The sequence below is a fragment of the Prunus mume genome, linkage group LG1, assembly GCF_029339155.1.
Source record: "Prunus mume cultivar Tortuosa linkage group LG1, ASM2933915v1, whole genome shotgun sequence".
NCBI classification, from domain to species: domain Eukaryota; kingdom Viridiplantae; phylum Streptophyta; class Magnoliopsida; order Rosales; family Rosaceae; genus Prunus; species Prunus mume.
The window spans coordinates 30866783-30892661 of record NC_142698.1 but is presented as its reverse complement, the minus strand read 5'-3'; the positions used below and the strand labels follow the sequence as shown (position 1 = coordinate 30892661).

The window sequence follows — 25879 nt, the reverse complement described above, 5'->3', positions numbered from 1 at the left end:
TGATGGATAAATATTGATTTGGTTGATTTAGATATTGAATATGTTGATGGATATTGAATATGTTAATTAGGATTTGGATATTGAATATGTTGATGGATATTGAATATTGAATATTGAATATGTTGATGGATATTGAATATATTGAATCTTTGAATTTGTAACTTAGGCATCACTTATTTTGGTGATGAATATTGAATTAGTTCATTTTTTAGTTGTATTATTTTGGTACATCTATTGAGTTTAGTATTGTTTAGTATAGTGTAAGAAAAATAACACATATCATGAAAAAAAAAGTCCAAAATAGAATGTTAGAGAGAAGGTTGCACATATAATCTATTGAGTTTAGTATCAGAGTGAATGGACACATATGACATCTTCCTAAACTTTAATTCTTACTCGTGCATGTGGATATGTTTGAATTGAAAAGATTAGAAAATTATAGATGTATAAGTTATAACATTGAAACTAAGCGAAATTTCGCCCATATTACCGTCCAAAATTGGTTTCACGGATAAGAGAAAACACACTGTCAATGCTCAGTGAAAAAGGGATTGATTTGCAGACAGGTGATCTCAAGTTTGAACGCATATATCACTTTTTCTATCCTAACCAATAACACAATGATACGTAAAATAATTTTTCCGCGTGTCCAAGTTTTATTTATTTATTTTTCCCCTCCCTAACTTTAGCAAAAAAATAAAATAAAATGAAACACACCAAATTCCTCCCCATTTGGATTCTTTTTCGATTTATTGATAGATTCCAGATGCCAAAACATGTTGATGAGAAAGATTAGCTGTAAAAACAACACCAAATTGTTAGCAAAATCCTATTGGTCGACAAAATCCTAATTTGGACACAATTCTGCCTAGGGTTCGTGCCCTTCAACCTTTCCATATAAAAACTACAGAGCCAGAGCCTTCAATTATTTTCCACGCAACCAAGGTTCGGATCTTGCCAATTTCGCTCTGCCATTTGCTCCTCACTCTATTTATAGACAACCCACAAGAAAGAAAGAGCAAGCTCCACAGATTGCTCATTTCATTTGGTACTTTCTCTCTCTCGACTCTTTATTGTTCTCCATAGTATTTATGCTTGCTGGTTTGTTCAAATAGAAACTGCATTTCTGTTTTATGTTTTTGTGTTTATATTATGAACATGTAGTTCCTCCGCTGGATAATGTGACTGTTTGTTGAAATTCAGGGCCAGTTGTAAATGCCCTGTCTCCTATATGTCAGTTGGATTTTGGACATTTCAAGTCGGGTTTAAAAAAAAAAACGACTTCTTGGGTTTTTTTATATATACATTTTCTTAGTGATTAAGCTGAGCTGAAAAATAGGAAGATCATTTTGCAACTGTTAGGAGTTCTAATCCAAGTGATCTAAGTTCATGTTGCCTTGAAAACTAAATCCTGGTGAAATAGCTCAGCTATGTTGAGACATTCAAATGCTAGATGGGTTCACTGCACTGGGTGGAGGATTTGCAGTTTAGGTTTGGTAGCTTTCGGGCCTTTTTGTCCTATCCGAACAGGGGATAAAGTGGAAAGAATCTGGACAAGAGAAAAAAAGATCCGTTATGCCTCGAAAGTGTGCACATCCATCTCAGATTTTATGTACCCTTGAGTTAGTCTTTCACTCCATTATGCTGTTTCATGTAGTTTCCTTTACCTATGATTCTATTATTGATATAGGACCTACATATATATGTCTATAAAACTGATTCAACTAGAGATAAATATACTTTAATTCCTTTATCTTTATCAAATGGATTGTTTGTGTGCACTTTCTGAACAACAGTGCTAAGTTGTTTTTATTAGACCTCAGATGTGTAATTTGTTCAAATGCCACTGGTCAAGTACTATCTTTCTGGAGCTATTGAGAATAGGTGGAGAGGATGTATTAGTGCATTTGAATTATGATTGTGCCTGTTGGTTATGTAAATCATAGCCGTAATGTCCATCCCTATCTCAGTTGTTATATGTCAATTTATTGCAGGAAGGTACCCAGATTGGTACATATATTTTGGAAATGGTATTATCTTTGTCAAATTGGACTTTGTTTGGCTTGATTCTCCTTTTTGTTGCAGCGGTCTCATTCCTTTTATCTACATAGAATCTTGGGTCCTACTTTTTTTGTCACTTTGTTGTGTGGCCTTGCATACGCATAAAGCATTATAAATGTCTCCATATTTTCTCCAATTATCTATTACATTTTACCTCCCCTAGATCCTTATATGCTGCATCTTTGCTATTCTTATTATTGGAATGGGGTTAAATGTGCCCTCGGATAAGGTTAAACTAGCCAATTTTCTTTTTCCTCTTTTGGACAGCAGTCTCGTTGTGACTTCAAGAAATTCATATCTTGAATATTTGGAGCACCTTCATAATCCACATGATAATCTTTCAGAAAACTCTTTTTCCTGTCTCTAATACTGCTGTTAATGTTATCATTATCCCTTAATAAAAGTCTTTCAAATTGAAAACCTTTGAGTTTGTTCTCATGAATCCAGTTCAATTGAGAAGCATACTCTGCAGCTCCTTTTGCCCATTCTTTTTTTTCCTTCCTTTCAATATGTGTTTACTTCTTCCCATGAATTCTTCTGGCTTCTGTGCCTTCTTCACAGTTGCCTTGCAAGCTTATTTAATTAGATACATAAGATGCCAAGGGCAAAAGCAAATGCTTCATCACTTGATAAACCAGTTGAACCCGAAAAGCCAATAGAGTCTGATGAGAAGGTTGATCTTGATGGTGACAATGACCCTGAGGAGGCAATGGATGAAGAGGTTGAATATGAAGAAGTAGAGGAAGAAATAGAAGAAGAGGTGGAAGAAGAAGAAGAGGAAGAAGAAGAAGTAGAGGAGGTGGAAGAAGAGGTGGAGGATGAAGATTCTAATGATGCCACTGGAACTGATGTTGGGAAATCCCATAGCAGTGATGAGGTGATGTCTGATGATGAGGATGAGAAGAAAAAGCATGCTGAACTTCTTGCCCTTCCTCCACATGGTTCAGAAGTTTATATTGGTGGCATTCCTCATGATGCTTCTCAAGAGGATTTAAAGGTTTTTTGTGAGGCTGTAGGAAAGATTACAGAGGTTAGTTCAATTGCTCTTTATAAAATACCCTGTTTATGTTTTTATTTTATTTTTAATAAAATAAAACTGTATTGTTTTGTAACAACAGGTTCGGATTATGAAGGGCAAAGATTCGGGTGAGAATAAGGGCTTTGCATTTGTGACATTCAAAAACGTGGAAATGGCTTCTGATGCCATTGAGGAATTGAATAATACTGAATTTAAGGTAAACTGACCTTTGGGCATAATCATATTACTCCGAACCATGCATAGAATAATCCTTGAAATATGAGTAAGGATATAAAACTAAAAGATTGAAGATGATTTTTTTTTAAACAAAAATTATTGTTTTGTACACTTTGGGCTGTTTGCTTTCATTCTAAATATGCGGCTCTTCAATTGTATTTACTCTTCTCTCTCTCCCTCTCTCAGGGTAAAAGAATAAAGTGTTCAACGTCTAAAGCAAAGCACCGTTTGTTCATTGGTAATGTTCCAAGGAGCTGGGGAGAAGAAGATCTGAGGAAAGTTGTGATGAAGATTGGCCCTGGAGTTACTGGTATAGAACTGGTCAAGGTTTGTGCCATATATAGTGTGCTCATGTGTCCATTATTTATCCCTCCATTATTTATCCCTCCATTCTCAGCCTGGTGAATTTTTATCTTTCAGAAAATTTCGGGTAAATCATTGTCAATTGTTATGCTTGTTTTGTGGTTTTTAGATTCTTATCCTCATTGTTTATTAAACTTTTTCTCACAGGATATGAAGAACACAAGCAATAACCGAGGCTTTGCTTTCGTTGATTACTATAACCACGCATGTGCTGACTATTCAAGGCAGAAAATGGTGGACCCAAAATTTAAGCTAGATAACAATGCTCCAACAGTGAGCTGGGCAGATCCTAAAAATGCCGAGTCGTCTGCTGCTTCTCAGGTTGTTGCTAAGTAACTCTGTTCTTTCTTTTCTTCCTGTTTGCTTCACATTTTATGACTGAGGACTAAAGTATGCAGCTGGAATATTAACGGCAATGTCAATGTTTAACTTGGTGAATGCCCAAGTAAACTAGAAATAGTTTTGTTTTTGGACGTCTACTTGTTGGCTTAGGGTTGCACATGTATTTATAACGGTGCAGACAGGAATGATAATTCTAATATATGAATGCTTTTAGGTAAATTGTAATACTCTGTAGGAGCTTTGAAATGATAGTTGCTTTACGGATGCATGTATAGAGGTTGAAAAGAAAGGTAGTGGTGCATGGGAATTTAGATTCTACCAATTAGTATTTCATGCCACTTATATCTTGATAGCGCAGACTCCAGATGATCTAGTAATCATTTGATGGATGTGACCTTTGGCTGGATCTTTGAACAAAATCACATTTGATGATTCCTTATCCATTTAAATAACCACAATCTGTTCCTGCTTTGTTCACATGGCAATCATTTTCCGGCTATTAATTACTGTATTTTATTGCATAGGTATCATCCACCAATTTCTGCTAGTCCTGGGAGTGGTCTTTAAATTTTTATTTTTGCAAATCTTAATGTACCCCATATCATACAGGTGAAGGCAGTTTATGTAAAGAATTTACCCCAAAATGTGACACAAGACCATTTAAAGGAGCTATTTGAACACCATGGGAAAATCACGAAAGTGGTTCTGCCAGCTGCAAAATCTGGACAGGAACAGAGTAGAATTGGTTTTGTACATTTTGCAGAGAGGTCCGGTGCCATGAAAGCATTGAAGAACACTGAAACTTATGAACTTGATGGTAACGTCTTATCTGCATTCCCTTTCCCCCCATTCTAAAGGTAGTGAAGTAGTTTGTTTTGACGGTCTCATTAATTTCAGGCCAGCTGTTGGAGTGTTCTCTTGCAAGGCCACAGGCAGATCAAAAGTCTGGTGGATCAAACTCGCATAGGTCAGGGTTGCTTCCTAGTTATCCACCTCGTTTTGTTTATGGTATGGCTGGGGGTGCCTATGGTGCTCTTGGTGCAGGGTATGGTGCTGCAGGTTTTGCACAGGTGAGATATGTGCCAACATATACTGATGTTCTTAGTTAGTTTACAGTGTGAAGTGAATATTTTAATTAAACTTCACATTCATGGAATTTTTTTTATTTAGCCTTCACATAAATTGCTCATGGACTATCATTGCTTAGCGTTAAATGGGTTTTAAATATAATGGTGCAAATGGCTTTTTACCATGCCTTGATAACTATTGTTGTGCCTGGTTATCTGAACATGATATTCAATTGTTTACCTCTAATTTTCTTTGGTCTTCGTTTTGTGCTTTGTTAGCAGTTTGAATACCTTCATAAGTATTATTTGTTCTGAGGCCAGGGCCATAAATAAATATAGAAGCAGTTACCCCACGGGCGTGATTCAACATCTCAGAAGCATAGACACGGCTGAGAGGAATCCCGTGTCCGGGTCACACATGTTGACCCTCCTACACCATGCATGTATACACATCCGATGAAAAAAATGAAATCGTTTTAGACTAGGTGCGGATACATTCTGAGCACAGCACTTAGAAAACACATGGTCCATTTTGTTTTCAAAAGCTTTGTGAATGGAATGAACATAAGTTATATAAATTGGCAAGCTCTCAGTTTGAGGTCACTTGTGCTGTTGTCAATGACTCAACAAAGAGAAACGGAACAGTGCTGAGAGAGAACAGGAAGTGAGAAAGTGGTCTGCGACTTAGGATTTAGGCATCAAGGTTCCCTTTCCTTTCTTGACTGTATATTTTACAAAGTTAGGGTTTGTTATTTTCCAAAAGTAAACTTTAGGAAATCTCTCTCTCTCCATCAATCTCCCTATGCTAAAAACAGGCATCTGAAAAGCAAGAAAAAAGGAATTGTGAATATGGACCTTGATTGTTGATGTTCAAATTTTGGTATAACGTCTTTCCTCCATGCTCATGTTGTAGATCTTTAAAAGTATTTCCCATGATTTTGGCATGCTTTATTCAAAGCATAGACATGCAAATATTTGTTCACCTATGCCAGTGTGCCCAAAATTTATCTGCCATATTTTAGGTACATGATTTCTAAAATTCTGCTGAAATTTGATTGTAGCCTTTGATGTCTGGACCTGGACCGGCCCCTGCAGGCATGGGAATGATGCCAATGCTGCTACCTGATGGACGGATTGGATATGTTCTGTAAGCACAACTCATCTTTTGCCTCATATAGCTTTAATTATATGGCATCACATTATTTAATTCTATGTCTGCCTTCTACAATAAGTAACTGAATAAATAAATGTGCCATTTCATATAAAATAAAGCTGGAGACTATGTTTCTGTTCAAACACTGCAACTTAAGCGCACAATAGAATTTTTCTGCATATAATTGCGTAAAGTTTGAAAATTATAGACTTGGAGACATTTTAAAATCCCACCTCTCTTCTTCATTCTTCCCAGCTCTAGTATCCACTTTTCAGTGGTTTCTATTCAGGGAACCAATATAGTAACCAGAAATATGAATCTGGGTTTGAAATCCATATAAAACTAGTTTTTCTCTTCTAATTGTTTGGTCAATTTTTTTTCCCTGTGGAGGTATAAATCTGTACCACGTCTTCTTTTTTCCTTGAACATAATTAGGGTTGTTTATCCTAGCAAGGATGCCTACACTTCTCTGTTTGGATCATAAAAATAAGAGGAAAAAAAAATGAAAGCTCCAAATTGCTTGAGACATTGGCTTCTTTTTAGCATCTTAACAATTTTCATCCCCTTGTGTATCTGTGATGTTAGGGGCGTAATTTTTCACTAGGATTTTTATTACAGGATGTGATTGATTATGATTTGAATTTTGGAATGACTGTTGGTTATGATTTGATTTGACCCTTTTGAAAGTTCTACTTATTTTGGCCATAATGGAGGAGCCCTTCGTGGTTCTATAAAGTTCTGTTATATCTGTCAGTTTTGTCTACTCTGTTCCATGCTCCAATCAATCACTTGGACTACTGAATGCAGTGCTTGGATTGCTCGATCTCAGGACTGTTTACTCAATTTGTTCTATATAATTGCAATAAAACATACCTTTGAAATAAACTTTCCCTAGCTTTATGTGACACCCTTCAATGAATGTTAGTAACTTGAGTAATTTATCTTTCCTCATTGCAGGCAACAACCAGGTGCACAGCCACACCCCTCACCTTCGCATCAAAGAAGTAGTAGCAGGGGTGGTGGTGGGAGCGGAAGCAGTAGCAGAAGTAGTGGTGGTCCAAACAAGGGTAGGTACAGCAATGATACTGGGCATGGACGCAGGTATAACCCGTATTGATTGTTCTTGCAATGGTTAGAAGTTGGAGGGGTTGGCATTCCATTGTGTACTTTTCACGTTCAAGATTGTTATATAAAGTTGTAACGGCAGCATCCTATACGAAAGTGCGTTATGGATACTTATTTGTTATACAAATACCTTATGTGGTCATCGTTGATTTGTTATATTTAATCATTGTTGACCCTAAAGTACACCAAACTAATAGAAACTAATTGAGGAAAAAGAGCAATAGTTCTTTATGAGGCATGTTCGGATTTTTACCAAGGAATACTAGTTACTTAATTTTTCCAGGTCTGGTAGCCCGCAAGGGTAATGGTATCGAATCGTTTTTCACCGAGAAATGAATCTTATGCCATGAGTACGGACAATGCAAAATTTGCGATGTGTTTTTCTAAATTATTACAAAGCGACGTACTCAACAAGAACTAGTGGCCGTGCACCATATAAGAAGGTGGTGGCCTTTTCTTGGCCAGTGGCTTTTATAAGAAGCGGATTGGTTCAGAAACGCTTTTGTTAATCATTTGTCAATCGTTCTAATAGACTATTTGAAAGCACTTTTGGCACTGCCTGAACACTCGTAAACTATGACCCAAAAAAAACACTCGTAAACACACCATAAGAAAAAGTGTAGCTCCCTCTATCTTAAAGCAGTGGCACTTCCTGTTTGTGCACACAATCCTTTGAAGAGGCAACATGAAGATTCTCAAGGACAAAATATGAAGGATGGCCAAATTTGAACCCGAATTGCTAATTGTTATAAACCCAATTTAATAAGTAACATGGGCATTTTCAAATTTTGATTTAGAAGCACACTACAAAGACAGAGAAAGAAAAAAAATACACAAAAATGCTTGCTTGCTCATTCATCATCGCTGCCATTTTCATCTTGGTTGTCCTCCTCCTTTTCCTTTAGCTTTTGCGATGACGGCTCTTCCAATTTCCTCTTCTTCTTCACTTCCTTTGCTTTTGATGTTCCTGCTTTCTGTTTTCCTGCATTCTTTCCTCCACTCTTTTCTGCATTCTTTCCAGCATTCTTTCCTGGATTCTTTCCTGCAAGGCAAACAACAAAACAAGATTTTCTCACACATCTAAATGAACCAAATTAATTGAATCTGCTTAACCATTAACTAAAAGCAAACATCACCATATGCGCATCTCAAATCCAAGCAAATGTGGTCAAGATTTGGGCAAAACTTAAAAGGTCAAAGAAAACAACTAAGTGGGGCATTTCATCAAACACCTTGCGGACACAAATTTTCAAAAATTAGTCACCTTTAAGAGAGGCCTCAAGAGGCTTGATAAACTCGGAGAACTCAATCTCTTCCAGCGCTTTCAAAACATCGTCGGCGCTGATTGTCTGCCTCTTCTTTTCCTTGCATATGTCATTTGCTCTGCACCCAATCAAAATATTTTTAATTTAATTAATTAACTACGATTAGAGAGAGAGAGAGAGAGAGAGAGAGAGAGAGAGGGAGGAGAGGTGAATACGTGGCGGAAAGGTAGTGGATGAAAATTCGGGCGCTCTCGGAGAAAGCCAAGAGGGCTTCTTTGTGAAGAGTTAGGTCACCGTCGCCCTTGGAGCACTGGGAAAGCTTATCCTTCACCACTCGGCGCACGATAGCCTTCGGCAGCTCCTCCGCTTCCGCTACCACTTTCGCCATTTTCCTTTTCCTTCTTTCTCCCTACCTGTCACACGCTTTATGTCTCGAGTCTTCAGCAGAGGCACCAAAGGAGGTTGAGGATATGATTGTAATTTCGTCCTCGTTCGTTTCCCGCCATTCCTCTCACACGGTCTTGCCTCCGCTTGAGGCTTGATCCCCGGTGGAATTTTATTATATTATATTATTATTATTATTTTTTCCCGTTTTGAGGTCACATGAGGGCTCAAAGGCCCAAGTAATCAACTAAACTAAAGATATAAACCATTGGGCTAGTACAACTAAACAATTGATAAAGTCCAATTTTGTGTAAGGAGGGTACAGTTCGATTCGACCGGTTCAACCCAAAAACCGCAAATACACTCCATCCTTTTGTAAAACAACCTTCGCTTATGTTTACCAACTTGGAATCGAAGTGAGCACAAATCGGAGTTATTGTTGATGGCCCATAATTACTATCAATCACAATACCACCCCTTCAACTTCACCGTGAAGTCTCATTCCTGAAAAATCAGGAGTGTGATTGTTGATTTTATGGGAGACCCACTCTTGTTTTTATTCCAAAATGTTAGTAAACAATTTGTTGTATTGTTGAGTAAACAAAAAGCAAAATAGACACGCTACAAATAAGCTGTTATATATAAAGTAATCTAACAGTTAAAAAAGTAGTTATGCCCAAAACCAAAAAACAACTTTAAAAAAAGACGGTATCTGTAAATTGCAAACACCCGTTGTAAGCCAGACTTTTCCTGGTCGGGGCCGTCCTAACTTGAATTTGACATCAAACTCGCGAAGCCACCCAGCATCCATCCATCCGATGCCCCACGCATGTGAGTCGTGACACGCTTGCGTCGTCAGTTTTAATACATACCTGAATACGGCGCAGTACAACCGTTACAGGTAAGTTTCTCTCCACCTTCGTACGAAACCTGCCGCCTGAATCCTTAAAAGCAAAAGCAAAAGCAAAAGCAAAATCAAAATCAAAATCAAAACGTACAAAAAGAGGACATCATTTTCTGATAGCTTTTCTCACAAAAACACCCCAAATCTCGTGTTCCTCCTTCTGTTTTTTTTTTCTTTATTTTTTTTCTGAGTAAAATCTCTTTAATTTCTGCAACCCACGAACACATCCCTTCTTCATCAATGGCTTCCAATGGGAAACATGAGTCTCCCTCTTATGCGCCCTCTGCCCCATCCCTGCCCGAGTCCTACAGGCAGCAGTACTCTCAGGGGAGTGGCGGCTCCTATGGTTACGGGCAGCAGCACTCTCAGGGCAATGGCGGCTCCTATAGTTACGGGCAGCAGCAGGGGCCTTCTTCATACGGGCACTCTGGTTTTCCTCCGGGAACAGACCCAGCTGTGATTAGCAGCTTTCAGATGGTCGACAGGGACAGGAGTGGTTTTATTGATGATAATGAGCTGCAGCAAGCTCTTTCTTCTGGGTACCAGAGATTTAGCCTCAGGACCATTCGCTTGCTCATCTTTCTCTTCAAAAGTCCCAATGATCCTCTCCGAGTTGGTGAGTTTTTGTTTTTCTTTTCATCAAAATGGCTTCTTTGTTCTTCAGGATTCATTGGATATGATTAGAAATTTGAACCCAATTTGGAAATTATAATGCTTATTTGTTAGACGGGTATCATTTGATTTCTTATAGATGTAAACTATGAATTCTTACCTAACTTGCATATATTTTTCAAATTTCAATTCTTAGCTAGAATTAATTTTAGTTTCTCTATTTATTTTCTAAATGCCAACCTGAATTCTGGCTGGGAATGTTCATGTGTTTATTATCATGTGTACACCAACAGTCAGCATTATAAATTCTTTGACCTGATAAAAATGATTTATGGGTTGCTGCTTGTTAGTTGTTTTTGTTTCGAATCGAAGCATCAATTTAACTAGTCCCACTTTATTAATTTCCTCGGAATTTTCTGATATAGGCCCCAAAGAGTTTGCTGCACTCTGGACTTGTCTTGGTCAATGGCGAGTAAGTATCATCAGTTGCTTTCTTTTATCATATGAATCTACTTACGATAGTTAATGGTTGTTTACCGTGGCCTCTCTACTGAGTAAATCCCTCAATTTCAATTGTATAATTTTCTTCTACTTCTTTTATGTCATTTCTTGAAGTCCAATTGAAGGAAAGGGCTCATTTCTAGTACCAATTTACCTTAACTTTTGCATTGATTTTTGGCAATAATAGATTGCGGTGGCTAATCTTGCAAGGATCCCCACTCATTTGATTCAACTCTTAATTTATATATTACGTACTCTGGAACTACGTAAATTGTAAGGGCCATGTAGTTGTGTAGCTCTCTTGTAATCTTGGAAAGAAACTTATCTGAACACATTTGTATAGTTGTATTGATTCAATTCACCACCATATATGTTCTACGTATGGTTGTTATTGAACACACTGCCAATCTGCAATGCCATTTTAAGCAGCCAGAGATTCAGAATGCTGAATGACTCCCTACTTGTTTGTTCATAGAAAATGCTTTCAGATGTTATATATCCGTTCCATGTTCTCTTTGCCATGAATTGTCACTTTGAATTATTAATTAAACCTGCACTTGCAGGGCATATTTGAGAGATATGACAAAGATAGGAGTGGGAAAATTGATTTGATGGAACTGAGGGATGCACTCTACAGTCTAGGCCTTGCCATCCCACCTTCTGTTCTTCAACTTTTGATTTCCAAGTATGATGATGGAAGTGGGAGCAAGGTTGAACTCAATTTCGATAGTTTTGTAGAGTAAGTCTTCTTATCTAATGTAGTGGGACACTTTCTTTTGCTAGACTTTGAAAACAAAAAACCATTAATGATCAAGTAAAATCACGTATAAACATACTGTCCTGGATCACAGTATGGCAAAATAACATGTCGGATATCTGACATTACCCCTGGATAGTTTCACATGAATTGTTCTGTTCTTCCTAAGAATCAAGTGATAGTTATGCTTCTTCTGACACACTGTTTTCTTTGATACGCAGATGCGGGATGATTGTGAAGGTGAGAAACAGCTAGCTTCGTGCAATTTTTTGGGCAGATGTTCAAATTTGCTCTTTGACAAAGGAATAGCCATCTTTGATTCTAAATTTTTTTGCTGGGATTTGCTAACATGTAAATGTTGTTATATTTTGATTTCAGGGTTTGACTGATAAGTTCAAAGAGAGAGATCTGCGGTATACCGGTTCGGCAACAATTAATTATGATACATTCATGTCTATGGTCATCCCATTTTTGGTGTCATATAATTGATTTGGTCTTGCTGTTTGTAAATATATAGTTTGTAAAGAAATTTGTATTACATTGTTTTGTATTTGCCTAGTGAAACTTGTGATCTGTCTAGAGGTACCTTTTGAACTAAGAATTTTCCTGTGGGCAATGTGTTTGGGCCATTTTCAGGGTAAACACAATGTATTTGCATTTCACTGTTTAACAAACAAGGACTTTTTCACCTTGTGTTGGCAGATAAAGAGATGACTGGATATTGATATCTTCAACTAAATTTAAGAAGACAAGATGTGGATAGTGACATATTCCAACAAAGAGATTACTGGATATTGATATATTCCACCAGATAAAGGCATGCTTGCTTGAATTACCCTGATTACCTAATTTGGTCCTTTCCTTTCATGAATACTGCTTGCCTCCTTCCAAGGGTAAGAATTTTCCTGTGGGCAATGTGTTTGGGCCATTTTTCAGGGTATACACAATGTATTTGCATTTCACTGTTTAACATGCAAGGACTTTTTGTCGATAATATCGAGGATATTATCGTTTTTTCGAATCACGAATATTTTGAAACGTATCCATGCACATATCGTATAAATATCGAGAATATTGACAATAATATCGGAAAATATCGATGTCGATAATTTTGCTCACACTTCAGTAGTATTTTGTTACAATATCGTTATAATATCACTAAAATATCGAAAATATCGATGTAATGAAAAAAAAAGAGAAAAAAGGAAAAAAAAAAAAGAAAGGAAAAAAACACAAAGGGGATTCAAGGTGTTTCCTCTTGTAAAATTAGTCATCCTTGGTTTGCTTTGTATTGTGGCGTCCAAGTGGTAAGTTCTTTTTTCTTCTGAATATTGAGACATGGACAGGCAAGGAAGTAGTAACTATGATTATACTCATAACCAACCATTTCCCTACCCTTCATATCTCATTCCTTTTAGGAAGGAATCGAGCAGTTCATGGAAAGAATTCAAGACTCAATCTTCAAATGATTTTGCTCATGGACAACGTCAATCAATCTTGGATCCCTATGGGTGGCATGTTAACAATTACATACAAAACTATTTTGGGGATTTATCATTTGATGAGTATTCTTCACAATACACTTACTCTACACATAGAGATGATGAAGATAGTGAAAAATTTGAACCTCATAGGAAAGTGGTACTAAGTCACTTATGTATCTTACCATGCAATATATAAAATATAAAATATTGTAATAAATCATTATATATAAATGATTGTAGGTGTGTTTAATCTTCTTTCATTAATTACTACATATTTTCTACACTCACAGTGTTTGTCAGCTCGCTATATAATCAACTTAAATTAGTTAAATCCATCATGCAATGCATTTCCTTTCAATTTTTTGTGATAAACTAATAGATAATTGACTAAATAAGCATCCTCCAAAGTTTCAATAAAAATTTCCAAGTTTTTCTCACAATTTCGTGGTTTTTATTCAATTTTTATCGATATCGATAATATCCCAATATTTCCGTGTTTTTGGACTACTGATATTTTTGATATCACCGATATTTTAGACCTTGGTTAACAGATAAAGAGATGACTAGATATTGATATCTTCGACTAAATTTAAGAAGACAAGATGTGGATAGTGACATATTCCAACAAAGAGATTACTGGATATTGATATATTCCACCAGATAAAGGCATGCTTGCTTGAATTATCCTGATTACCTAATTTGGTCCTTTCCTTTTATGAATACTGCTTGCCTCCTTCCAAGGGTAAGAATTTTCCTGTGGGCAATGTGTTTGGGCCATTTTTCAGGGTATACACAATGTATTTGCATTTCACTGTTTAACATGCAAGGACTTTTTGTCTAAAGTATCGATAATATCGAGGATAATATTGTTTTTTCGAATCACGAATATTTTGAAACGTATCCATGCACATATCGTATAAATATCGAGAATATCGACAATAATATCGGAAAATATCAACGTCGATAATTTCGCTCACACTTCAGTAATATTTTGTTATAATATCGCTATAATATCACTAAAATATCAAAAATATCGATGTAATGAAAAAATAAGAAGGGAAAAAAACACAAAGGGGATTCAAGGTGTTTCCTCTTGTAAAATTAGTCATCCTTGGTTTGCTTTGTATTATGGCGTCCAAGTGGTAAGTTCTTTTTTCTTCTGAATATTGAGACATGGACAGGCAAGGAAGTAGTAACTATGATTATACTCATAACCAACCATTTCCCTACCCTTCATATCCCATTCCTTTTAGGAAGGAATTGAGCAGTTCATGGAAAGAATCCAAGACTTAATCTTCAAATGATTTTGCTCATGGACAGTGTCAATCAATCTCGGATCCATATGGGTGACATGTTAACAATTACATGCAAAACTATTTTGGAGATTTATCATTTGATGAGTACTCTTCATAATACACTTACTCTACACATAGAGATGATGAAGATAGTGAAAAATTTGAACCTCATAGGAAAGTGGTACTAAGTCACTTATGTATCTTACCATGCAATATATAAAATGTAAAATATTGTAGTAAATCATTATATATAAATGATTGTGGTGTGTTTAATCTTCTTTCATTAATTACTACATATTTTCTACACTCACAGTGTTTGTCAGCTCGCTATATAATCAACTTAATTTAGTTAAATCCATCATGCAATGCATTTCCTTTCAATTTTTTGTGATAAACTAATAGATAATTGACTAAATAAGCATCCTCCAAAGTTTCAATAAAAATTTCTAAGTTTTTCTCACAATTTCGTGGTTTTTATTCAATTTTTATCGATATCGATAATATCCCGATATTTCCATCGAAATTTCCGTGTTTTTGGACTATCGATATTTCCGATATCACCGATATTTTAGACCTTGGTTAACAGATAAAGAGATGACTAGATATTGATATCTTCGACTAAATTTAAGAAGACAAGATGTGGATAGTGACATATTCCAACAAAGAGATTACTGGATATTGATATACTCCACCAGATAAAGGCATGCTTGCTTGAATTACCCTGATTACCTAGTTTGGTCCTTTCCTTTTATGAATACTGCTTGCCTCCTTCCAAGGAGGACATTACTGCGAATCATGGCTTGAAATATGCTAAAAAATAACTCATCAAAAACACAAAAAGAATTACTTATGCATATATGTCATACTTTCATTGACAGGAACATAGGAGTTTCTACTTAATAGAAGGGAACTATTTTTCTTATTTTATTTCAAAACTGAGGGTTAATTATTTTTCATTCAAATGCCTTTCCAAATTCAGTCTTTCTACGAACCCACACGGTTCTAAACCCTAACTCAAACTACACACACGTGACACGTTCGTAATACAAAAAGTACTCCACGTGTTGCAGTCTTGGACTTGCAATCTTCCTCATTTGAAGTCCAAAAATTGTTAGTGCAAAACCAAAGGTTCATTCTAAGCTCGTGTAGCATTTCTGGAAGGTGTATGAGTTCCTTGCTGCTATTCCCCTGTGAAGAAAAGAAACGATAGAGACCCACCTGACTTTAAAATTAGGGACCTGTTTATTATCAAATGCACTGGACCACCAAGACCAGATTTGCTTGAATGCTATAAGCAATGGTGGTTGATGTCGAAAAATGGATTCAACTTAGGTGTGCTGTCTTTGGCCCCAGGAGTCCTCTGGCTGGTGAGGTTGGACCTACATCTATAGAAGGATTGGTAAAAGGTTGAATGCGCATGAAATGTAGGCATTTTGCTAGTCTAGTCTAGTCATCCCTAACAAACAAGACCTTGGTGTGGTACAGGCTCAAGAACTAACTTCTGATGTTTAAGTTAGTTACTAATTTTGTTGATTTTAAGGTTGAATGTTTAAGTGGAGTACAATTATTTATAAATTTGGAGAATATACAATTAGGAAAATCATACCTATAGCATGGGTTGCCCTCTATGTAGAGAGTGGAGTGAGACCCTTTATAATAATTCGATGTGAGACCCTGAACACGACATGAGGTGGCGACACATGTACATGAATAGTGAAATCCTTTGTTTGGGATGAAAAACTTGAAAATCAAAATTTTATGGGAATAATCATAATAATGATATTCCTCTCTCAAGGAGGCAATATATAGTGGTTTTACACCAGGAATTACAGGAAAGTAATTACATCAATTATGGGATCAAGAATTCTATCTTATGGTAAGGAATTTATAGATATTTCCTAATACAACAATAATGACACATAATCTTTGTGTAGAATATACATTATCAACACTCCATACCGAATTAATGAAAAATTTGAAAATAAAATTTTGATTAGAATGAATAAACCATGCAAGTTGGGGCCACCTACATATAAGAGCTCGAGGTTCAAACAATGAGGAACAACCATCAACTTGCATAACACACGTCAAATATCCGAGTAAAATCGAGGTCCATTTGTTTCATCATCTTGAGCTCCACATTATATAATCAGTAATAACCATGCCATCATTCAGAGTTAGTACTATCTAGTTTCTATGCTCATAAATCGGCACTTCCATATTAATAAATTATAGGTCAATTAGCAATTTTTGTTTCAATTTGCTTCAATTGCCTCAAAACTCCTTGGGTATAAAAATATACGGCAAAATATCGTATCCACTTGGTTTATTTCAATCCTTGTCTATGGTAAGGAATCCTAATACCAATAATGACATAATTAGAATAATTCAACACTCCCCCTCAAGTTGGGGCATAAATATCGAACATGCGCAAACACACGTCAAATATCCGAGTTCGTGTGCACATTATCTGATCAGAGCGCACGCTTGTCCACTTCAACATGGTTTGTCCAATCATGCTGTAATTGTGTGCAATATCACACGCCGCCTTACTATCACAATATAATTTCATAGATTCTTTTGGTGGATAACCCAAATCAATCAACAATAACGTTAACTATAACAATTCTTGAACTCCAAGGGTCATTCCCTATATTATGCTTCAGCACTTGAACGGGAAACAACATACGTTTCTTACTTCTCTACGTGACAAGATTTCCACCAACAAATGTAAAATATCCTGACGTGAACCTTCTATCACCCACATCACCAGCCCAATCAACATTAGTGTAGCCTTTAATCTTCAAATAGTTATCATCTTTTTGTGAACAAAATTCTTTTTCCAAGAGTTGCTTTCAAATAGCTTAGAATTCTCATCATTGCATTCATATGTTTCTCTCCAGGATTATGCATGAATTAACTAACAACACTTAACACATAGGCAATACTAGGCCTGTGTGAGCTAAGTACATCAACCTTTTGACTAACCATTGATAATGCCCTTTATTAGTAGACACTTGATTAACTTCAATCTCCAACTTCAATCCTTCTTTTATGGGTGTATCTACAGGTTGACAAGTAGACATTCTAGTTTCACTGAATAAATCTAATGCATATTTCCTTTGAGATAAGAAAATTCCCTAATGTGATCTAGAAACCTCAATTCCCAAAAAATATTTTATATCACCAAGATCTTTCATTTCAAATTCTTGAGATAAATACTTCTTCAAAGCTTCTTGTTCATCATAGTCATCCCTATGACCACCATGTCATCAACATACATAATAAGACCAGTAATTTTGTCTTTCCGTCACTTTAAGAACAATGTGTTATCTAAGTTACTTTGCATATACCCAAAATTTCTCATAGCTTTTGTAAATCCTCCAAACCATGCTCTCAAGGATTGCTTTAAACTATATAATGATTTTCTCAATCTGCAAACCTTATGTCTATGCTCAGTGTGTATTTGACACCTATGTGGGATATTTATATATACTTCTTTAGTTAAGTCTCCACGAAGAAAAGCATTTTTCACATCAAAACTGTTGCAAGGGCCAATTCAAATTGACAACCAATGATAGTAATTCTCGTACCGTATTTATCTTTTTATTGGAGCAATTGTCTCCATGTAATCAATTGCCATATGTCTGAGTGTACCCTTTGCAACTAACCTTGCCTTGAAGTGTTCGATTGTACCATCTACTTTATATTTCACTGTATATATCCACCTACACCCACCTGGTTTCTTTCCTGCAGGAAGATCGACAAGCTCCCATGTCCCATTCTTCTGAAGTGACTTCTTCTCTTCATTCATAGCATTTTTGTCATTTAGAGTTAACTAAGGCTTCCTACACACTGTTAGGAATAGATATAGAAGATAATTGATTGACAAATGACTTATTTGATTCGGACAATTTATGGGAAGAGACATAATGACTTATGGGGTATTTCACTTCAATGGTAAGATCAGGTTCATATGTGAGTTTAGGAATATCTCTAGTAGAATGATTGGGCATCTGTCTCTTTGGTGGTGTAGGAACATCCTTAGCAACGGATTGGTTATGTGTAGGCACTTGGTGTTGGGCTTTGTGGCATGAGCGGCATCAGTGATACTGCCATGGGTACAGGAGATGCTCCACCTGAGTTGGAGCATTCATCCATCTCGTAAATTTGAACATTATGACCGTAATCAAATAACTAAACTTCCTTCTAGTGCTCCCCCTGAAGTTCATGCTCATGGGAAAAATATAGGGTCTTCATGAAACACAACATCTTGAGTGACATACATGGTTTGGGATGGAGGGTGATAACAATGATATCCTTTCTGGGATGTGTCATAACCTACAAAAACACATCATAAACCACGAGGAGCTAACTTACTCCGTTAATATTTATGTAAATGGACAAAAGCAACACATCTAAAAATATGTGGTGGTAGATTGGAGATAGGAGGAGTGACAATGGCTGCAATAAGGCTTTGCAGCGGTGTTTGAAATCCCAATGTATTGGAAGAAGTTTGATTAATCACATAAGCTGTAGATGTAAGGCTTCACCCTCAATATGAGGGTGGCATATGGGCATCAATAAGAGAAGCGTGAACAACTTCTAAGAGATGACCATTCTTTCTTTCAACTACCCCATTTTGCTAAGCGGTATATAGACAATTGGTTTGATGGACAATTCCATAGAATTCCAAATAATTCCTTAACTCTGTACTCACATATTCTCCTTTATTATCACTGCGGAGAACCTGAAACTGCATGTTATATTGAGTAGTAATAGTCTTATGAAATTTTTGACTTCCCCTTTGGATTTCATAAGACATACATGTCATCCTAGTGCAATCATCAATGAATGTAACAAACCAGCGTGATCCACCTAATGAAGAAGGTGTAGATGGACCCCAAACATTAGAATGAATGATCTAAAATGGAACGAAACTTTTATTCAAACTAGAATCAAAAGAAACACGATAGCTCTTAGCAAGTTCACAAACATCACATTGTAACTTAGAAACACCAATATATGAAAATAACGTAGGAAATAATTTCTTTAAATAACTAAAAGAAGCATATGTCCCAAACGAAGATGCTATAACCAAATTGTTTTTTGATTCCTCTATTCTTGAGAGTCTACTACTATCAAAGCTTCAGTCAACTTCTTCGAACTATCAGATACCAAATCCAATTAGTATAGCTTTCTTCGCCTAACACCATAACCAATCGTTTGTCGAGTTGGGATGTCCTTAAAGATGCAAAAAGAAGGCCAAAAAATTACAATACAATGCAAAGCAACTGTAATTTGGGCAATAGATAAAAAATTATAATCAAAGGATGAAATAATAAGAATTGAGTCTAAATTTAAGGTATCTGTAAGAGTAACTGATCCTTCCCCAATAACAGAGGCTGAAGTCCCATTAGCAGTGGACATACTATGTTTAGTGGATGGGGTGAGTGACGACACATGTCTAGAATCAAAAGTCATATGATCGGTGGCATCAGAATCAATTATCCATGTATTATTTGAAACAAATGCAGAAACATTTAAAGCCTTACCAATATTACCTGTAGTGGCCACTAGGGTAGAGGCCTTGTTAACAATATCGCTATTCTCACCATTCTTTGTGTCAACAACAGCTGCAGTTGAATTTTTCTTCCTTGGATTGCAGTTGTGATCCCACCAATTGGATATCCCACAAGTTCGAAGCATCGATGTTTTAGATGACCAATTTGATTGCAATGAGCGATTATTAGATGATGTAGTGCGGTTGAAGGATTCTAAGCTATCACTGGTTCTGTTAAGTCGGTCGGATCGGTTGAATCGATCTGACCCAGAGATGCGACCAGACCAGTCATTGGACCCTATGCGATCTGGTTGAATATTAGACGACTGGTTAAGTGCTCAATTTTGAGCAATCATGGTTGTTGTGTCAGACTTGTCCCCTTCAAAATTTATAGTAGCCCGACGTACTGAATCATGTCTAAAAAAGGCATATGTGGCCTCCAATTCAGGTATAGGATCTTTGCGTAGAATTTCTCCACGAATTTGCTCAAATTCCACATCAAGACCAGTGAGAAAGATGTGCACCTTTTGTCGCTGAATTGACTTTCTGTAAATCTCAATATCACGGGCACATATCACGATGATCCAATTCACCAAATTTTTTTGTTAATTCTCCATAATATGTGCAGAGATTCTTCCCATTTTGTTTGGCAGAAAAGGCTCTCTGATTCAAAGAGAACACCTGTAATTCATCAAAACCATCGTAAAATGCTGGGCTCATGGCAAGTTAGGGATACACCTACTAATTTTCCCTCATCCTAGCTCAAATATACAATATATGTCAAATCCTTAATTTGTTCCATTTTTCAACCCCAAACACGACTTGTGTGTGTATTTCCACTACTAACTACTTTCTCACCAATTTTGATTTGGAGCCTTTTCTAACAATTTGGCACTTGGACTCGTTCTACATTAGTAATTGCATATTGTCACGTCAAATTCATCCATTAATATAGCGGAACATACGATTTGGACTTGATTACAAAGATTAAACTACAATACTAAAATTATCGAACCTTTTTTTTAATTTTTTTAATAGAAAAAGCGATAGTATTTGTTAATGAAACAAAACAAGTACAAAGCCACAAAAGTGCTCAAATGGGTACGATATCTCCAGTGACCAAACACAACAACATGTTGATTTGATCTGGAGAGAATTACTCTTAAACCAACAATTACTCAAACCCAGATTCAGGTAGCCCTACGCACCTGTACTCATACTAACAATACAAATCTACTGTGCAATGGCAGAAACGGTATATCCATATCACAGTCAAAAACTAAAATACAAAACACAATAAACTCCTCAAGAGTTCCTAAGAATTAAAATAAAATTAAGCAAACTCCTGAAGAGTAATAATAGACTAAAATTATCAAACTTAACCAAACATGTAATTCAACCTTCAATAATCTCATTTGGTTTCCTGTTTCCTTGACACCATGACATTAATACCTCTCTCATTCATAATTCAAATAATTTCATATGGTTGGAAGAAGCTGTCTAAAATCCAGTTGGGTTGTCAATTCAATTGGCAACCCAACATCACCTACATTAATATCTTAGTAGTAAATAAATTGCGGTGGTTATACGTACTTGTATATCAAAAGGTCATCAGAGATTAGTCACAATTTTATGTTGAATATATTAACTAATATTCAAGTGGGTTCCTATCTGTCAAGCTTATCCCATCTGGGACCATGCTGATGAGAATCCTATAAGGCAAAAGAATCGTCCTTCAAGCTTGAAAGCGACCCGCACTTTGTAGCTCAAGCATTGCTTCATGTTACCTTTGTTGAACAAAATTCTAACCTTAATTATTTTTTTAAACCACCAATTCAACAAGAAAACATGATTCTTAGGGTTGAATTCATTTGGAAGATTATTCACTGCGCCTGCTTTTTTGACGAACCTAAACACAGAATGTATTCAAAAGATTATCTCCATTCAAGTATTATGCACGTTTGTTTTGACCATCATTATCATATATTAAGAATTGGGCATGGCAGCCATAGCAGCCATAGCGACAGAGAATACACTGTTTGATACGAAGAGATTAACCGGTCGATTGACACTAATCTCGGATTGTAAATCCACTTCATTAGCTCGATTGATTCGTGTCGTGTTTGGCTCGTTTAAACTTTTGATTCCTACTAGAAACAAGTCATACTAAAACCACATTTTAATTCCGCTTGTTAGAAATAAAAATCCAAGTTCAAGTTTTGTTGCCAAAAGTTTATAAAGCTCGTGAAAAACTTAATCCTAAACTTGAATTTTGTCAAGAGAGCTGGACTTCAACTTGAGCTCAGCTCATCCGAACTCAACTCATAAAACTCAATAATTTCAACTCCTCTAAAAAAATATTAATTTAATGCTAAAAAATATATAATTTAGATTCAACTATTTATTATTAAAGTCGGGCGAAATTTTCAAGAGCTTGTAGCATCTGAGATGATGTTCGAATCTCCCATTTCCCCAATATCGCTTCGCTTGTATCAATAGTCGAGCGAAATTTTAAGTTCAAACTTGTAAAGAAATATCCATACCTTATAAACAACTTGATATTTTGCTTGACTCGACTTATTTACACACTTATATGACTGCAAAGCCCCACCAGATGCAGCCTGTTCTATGTAAACTCAAAACTGACATGTGATGCTCCCAAAGGCCGCAAACAGATTAAATATAAATGCAGAGCCGTATGGCAGACAGAGATAGCCGTTTCTCAGATAGAGTTCACACCCAGAGACAAAGCTGATAAGGTTTTTTTCTGAATTTTAAATTTTAGTGACCAGGGAAAAGATAGAAGAATATAACAAGAAAAGGCAACCCCAAAAGGAAGATGACTGAAACGGATTTCCTTTCCTTGTCGGAAAGCCAAGTTGGACTTTTGTGAAGCTCAAGCCACACAGAATTTCATTCACAGAAAGATTCACATGCACGAATACAAGTGGAAAGATAAGGAGGACAGAGACCCTTACCACTCCCAGCATACAAACAATTTATGGGACATTATATTTCATCAAATTGGTTCTGTTTTTTTTCTTTCTCTAATTATTTTATGTTAAAAAGTCCACTTGGTGCACGTATGAAGTGGACAGAACTTGACAGACTTGTACGTCAGAGATACCCATTTGATTTCCCACCATGTATTGATTTACAGATCATTCTGAATTGTTCTACCTTTTTCTGAATTGATACAGAATATCTGAGGAGAAAAATACATTGAAAATGAAAATAATAGTGATCCTCTTCCATTATTCAGCAAGGTGTAAAATGTAAATGATGTGGTAAATTAATATTGGCCTGGTTTACTTAGCTAATATAGAAATTTATGTACATACGTGTGACAGTCCATATACAGTATAAGAATTCATTAAAGCTATACCCCGTCAGACTGTAGAACTCCTTTTGCCCTGGAAAAATCTTGAGGAATTCTTCACGCATATGTTGGCTCCCGAGTCCCAAACATTTGAACGAACTTAATGCGAACCACTTCTTTGACCAATTGATTTAGGATCGAGCCCAAAATTTAGGGGCATTAAACAGATGATAATAAGTACACAGTAAGAAAGATCAGAAAGTTGAAGATGGACAAGACCTGCAAAACATGCAAGAAAACATAGCAGCATTAGATATTAAACCACAAAATTAACTCTAACCCAAGATCATAAAACAGACAAATGAACAAAGGGTATATTTTATTTTTACTTACATTATTTTTATTTGAGTCGGCAGTAAAGGTTAGCTGAGGGAGATAACCCTTGAAGCCAATATCATAAACTGGTGTGCCATCAGGATAATAGAGCCCATAATTCCTCTCTGATGCAGGGCCAGGCTTCAAATCCTCATTAAAAAGTGCAAAAACATAAATGTCTATTGGAACAGAAGGCTTAGCAGGAGTTCCTTTCCTCTCTTCAAGTTTCCTCATCAAATTCCCATTGTACAACCCTGCATTCTCCGGCGTGGCTCCGGCCTCATTCGGATCTCCCTTCGAAGGCCAACCCGTCTCGGAGATTCGCACTTCGACATCGGTATGCCCCATTGCCTTGATGGCAGCATAAACAGCATCAATCTGAGCATCCAGCATGTTGTCATAGTGCAGATTGGTAACAGAATCAACCATGCCAGAATTAGGCTGAAAAAGCACGTACTCTAATGGAACTTCTCCAGGGTTGTCCTTGTAAGCAAAATATGGATATGCGTTTATGAGAAAAGGTGAATTAACTTGTGCATGGAAACTGAGAATTGGCTGGATATACTGAGCAAGATCTTGCCTAAAACTCCCAGATGAAGGAGGGTAGGAGTTTCCCAAAATAGTAAGAGAATGTGCTGTTGTGACAGTAACTTGCTTGGAGAGCCCAAGATCAACAAGAGCTCCATGGACAGATTGCATTGCAGGGAGGAGATTCGACATGAGCTGAGTGTCGTTTCCGCCGAGGATTTCGTTTCCCACGGTGATGCAGGTGATTTTTGTCTGGGGAAGATGAGGCTGGACGTGCTGCTGGATCCAAGCTTGGGCCTTGAGAGGATCCTTCATGTTCTGCAAATTTTCGTTGCCGAGTCCTATGATGAAATCAACTTGTGAGTTTGAGAATGCTTGGAGGACGTTCGGGTCGGCGTCGTAGAGTTTCACTCTGCTGACGTTTAGAGTTTGGAGGAGAACGGAGACTCTTGAGGGAGATGGTAGGTTGTTGGCTATTTGTCCATAGTTGATCCCGAAGCTCAGGCTGAGGACATGAACAGCTGAATCTGAAACAGAGTTGAGAACAGAGTTGGTAAAGTTTGCAGCACCAAATCTTGAGCAAAATCAGATCCTAAATCCAATGCAATTAACGTGAAATTGAAGAGAATTGTTAAATTTACGAAAACCCAATATAGATCAGTGATTGATGAATCTGAACTGATCTCAAAACGGAAAATAGCAAAGAAGATTGAATTCAATTGGATGGAGAGAAAACAGAGTTTCAAATTTCAAGTGTTTGATATATTTTTTTCTTTTTGTGGGTAGAAAGCGAAAAAGGAGATAAATAAGACCCGGATGAGAAGATTTTGTTTAAAGAGGACCCAGAAGGAAAATCAGAGGCTTTTAGCTGAAATCACCATCTTTTTCTTTTCCTGCACTTTCTTCGGAACCAAGCTGGTAAGCAAGAAAGTAGTTTGAAAAAGAACAAACCTGAGAGACTAAGAAGGACCAGAATAATTTTGAATAGGACAGTGTAGCTTGCCATTACTGATCCGATCTTGGCCTTCACCTTCACCTTCAGCTTCACCTTCACCAACACCCCACTACCCCTGTATCCCCAGAACCACGTACTCTACTTTTACCACCTAACAATGCCCAAGATTTCATTTATATATAGGAATGTGCACTTTGCATTTATTTCTGTGTACCCCAAAAAAAGGCCCTTTTTCGGTCAAAGATAAAAGGTTTGATTTCGTGTACTCATGCTTTGTTTAGATTATGGTGGGTTTTTTCACTTTCTACTGATATTTATTGTGTGTATGTATATAAATATATATATTATTTTATTGATAAGATGAATAAAACAATAGAAAGTCTATGGTGTTAAATATGGATAAATCTTTTTCAGTGACCAAACGCAATAACAAGTTGAATTGATATCACGCACAATTACAATCCACAAAGTGATAAAAATCTCTGATTTAGCAACTAAAAGTACACATACTCAAACCTACAATATAACTCTGATGCAAAACAGCAGATCCATATCGAAGGTCGAAAGTTTA

At 36.5% G+C, this 25879-nt stretch overlaps 4 protein-coding genes and 1 long non-coding RNA gene across 9 annotated transcripts; 2 read left to right on the top strand and 3 right to left on the bottom strand.

Annotated features, from left to right (window-relative positions):
• Nucleotides 1–773: 773 nt before the first annotated feature.
• On the top strand, nt 774–7587 carry LOC103328065 (heterogeneous nuclear ribonucleoprotein Q-like). 5 transcript variants are annotated; one of them, XM_089052220.1, is made up of 10 exons: nt 774–1048; nt 1995–2030; nt 2623–3091; nt 3180–3296; nt 3503–3643; nt 3827–4000; nt 4631–4838; nt 4919–5091; nt 6150–6235; nt 7199–7587. In XM_089052220.1, exons 3-10 carry the CDS (start codon nt 2657–2659, stop codon nt 7356–7358), a joined length of 1494 nt encoding a protein of 497 aa, XP_088908346.1. In that variant the 5' UTR covers nt 774–1048; nt 1995–2030; nt 2623–2656; the 3' UTR covers nt 7359–7587. The 5 variants fall into 5 exon arrangements, with proteins under 5 accessions (XP_088908346.1, XP_008228678.1, XP_088908330.1 ...); XM_008230456.3 differs by lacking the exon at nt 1995–2030 and having other exon boundaries at nt 775–1048; XM_089052204.1 differs by lacking the exon at nt 1995–2030 and having other exon boundaries at nt 775–1048; nt 2332–3091.
• A 503-nt stretch (nt 7588–8090) lies between these two features.
• On the bottom strand, nt 8091–9175 carry NF-YB11 (nuclear factor Y, subunit B11). The gene is made up of 3 exons (XM_008230444.3): nt 8847–9175; nt 8631–8749; nt 8091–8408 (listed from the first exon to the last, which is right to left on the bottom strand). The coding sequence occupies exons 1-3, from the start codon at nt 9017–9019 to the stop codon at nt 8218–8220; spliced, it is 483 nt and encodes a 160-aa protein (XP_008228666.2). The 5' UTR covers nt 9020–9175; the 3' UTR covers nt 8091–8217.
• Nucleotides 9176–9710: 535 nt separating this feature from the next.
• LOC103328045 (Calcium-binding EF-hand family protein) lies at nt 9711–12477 on the top strand. Its single transcript, XM_008230435.3, has 5 exons — nt 9711–10535; nt 10957–11003; nt 11596–11771; nt 12011–12029; nt 12168–12477. Exons 1-5 carry the CDS (start codon nt 10160–10162, stop codon nt 12276–12278), a joined length of 729 nt encoding a protein of 242 aa, XP_008228657.2. The 5' UTR covers nt 9711–10159; the 3' UTR covers nt 12279–12477.
• A 7016-nt stretch (nt 12478–19493) lies between these two features.
• Nucleotides 19494–20952, bottom strand: LOC148921591 (uncharacterized). The gene is made up of 2 exons (XR_016123386.1): nt 20124–20952; nt 19494–19812 (listed from the first exon to the last, which is right to left on the bottom strand). It is a non-coding gene; the product is annotated as an uncharacterized LOC148921591 (long non-coding RNA).
• A 2401-nt stretch (nt 20953–23353) lies between these two features.
• Nucleotides 23354–25609, bottom strand: LOC103328035 (Glycosyl hydrolase superfamily protein). The gene is made up of 3 exons (XM_008230424.2): nt 25305–25609; nt 23844–24880; nt 23354–23729 (listed from the first exon to the last, which is right to left on the bottom strand). The coding sequence occupies exons 1-3, from the start codon at nt 25357–25359 to the stop codon at nt 23670–23672; spliced, it is 1152 nt and encodes a 383-aa protein (XP_008228646.2). The 5' UTR covers nt 25360–25609; the 3' UTR covers nt 23354–23669.
• Between the last annotated feature and the right edge of the window lie 270 nt (nt 25610–25879).

What these genes read in the sequence shown, in the direction of transcription:
- LOC103328045 (XM_008230435.3), top strand. Translation starts at nt 10,160, where the DNA reads ATGGCTTCCAATGGGAAACATGAGTCTCCCTCTTATGCGCCCTCTGCC. An exon ending in CAATGATCCTCTCCGAGTTG is followed by an intron (nt 10,536 to 10,956) that starts GTGAGTTTTTGT and finishes TTTCTGATATAG; the next exon opens with GCCCCAAAGAGTTTGCTGCA. An exon ending in CTTGTCTTGGTCAATGGCGA is followed by an intron (nt 11,004 to 11,595) that starts GTAAGTATCATC and finishes CTGCACTTGCAG; the next exon opens with GGCATATTTGAGAGATATGA.
- NF-YB11 (XM_008230444.3), bottom strand. Translation starts at nt 9,019, where the DNA reads ATGGCGAAAGTGGTAGCGGAAGCGGAGGAGCTGCCGAAGGCTATCGTG. An exon ending in ATCCACTACCTTTCCGCCAC is followed by an intron (nt 8,750 to 8,846) that starts GTATTCACCTCT and finishes GATTGGGTGCAG; the next exon opens with AGCAAATGACATATGCAAGG. An exon ending in TCTTGAGGCCTCTCTTAAAG is followed by an intron (nt 8,409 to 8,630) that starts GTGACTAATTTT and finishes TTTGCCTTGCAG; the next exon opens with GAAAGAATCCAGGAAAGAAT.
- LOC103328035 (XM_008230424.2), bottom strand. Translation starts at nt 25,359, where the DNA reads ATGGCAAGCTACACTGTCCTATTCAAAATTATTCTGGTCCTTCTTAGT. An exon ending in GGTCCTTCTTAGTCTCTCAG is followed by an intron (nt 24,881 to 25,304) that starts GTTTGTTCTTTT and finishes ACTCTGTTTCAG; the next exon opens with ATTCAGCTGTTCATGTCCTC. An exon ending in CCGACTCAAATAAAAATAAT is followed by an intron (nt 23,730 to 23,843) that starts GTAAGTAAAAAT and finishes CATGTTTTGCAG; the next exon opens with GTCTTGTCCATCTTCAACTT.
- LOC103328065 (XM_089052220.1), top strand. Translation starts at nt 2,657, where the DNA reads ATGCCAAGGGCAAAAGCAAATGCTTCATCACTTGATAAACCAGTTGAA. An exon ending in TGAATAATACTGAATTTAAG is followed by an intron (nt 3,297 to 3,502) that starts GTAAACTGACCT and finishes TCCCTCTCTCAG; the next exon opens with GGTAAAAGAATAAAGTGTTC. An exon ending in AGTCGTCTGCTGCTTCTCAG is followed by an intron (nt 4,001 to 4,630) that starts GTTGTTGCTAAG and finishes CATATCATACAG; the next exon opens with GTGAAGGCAGTTTATGTAAA.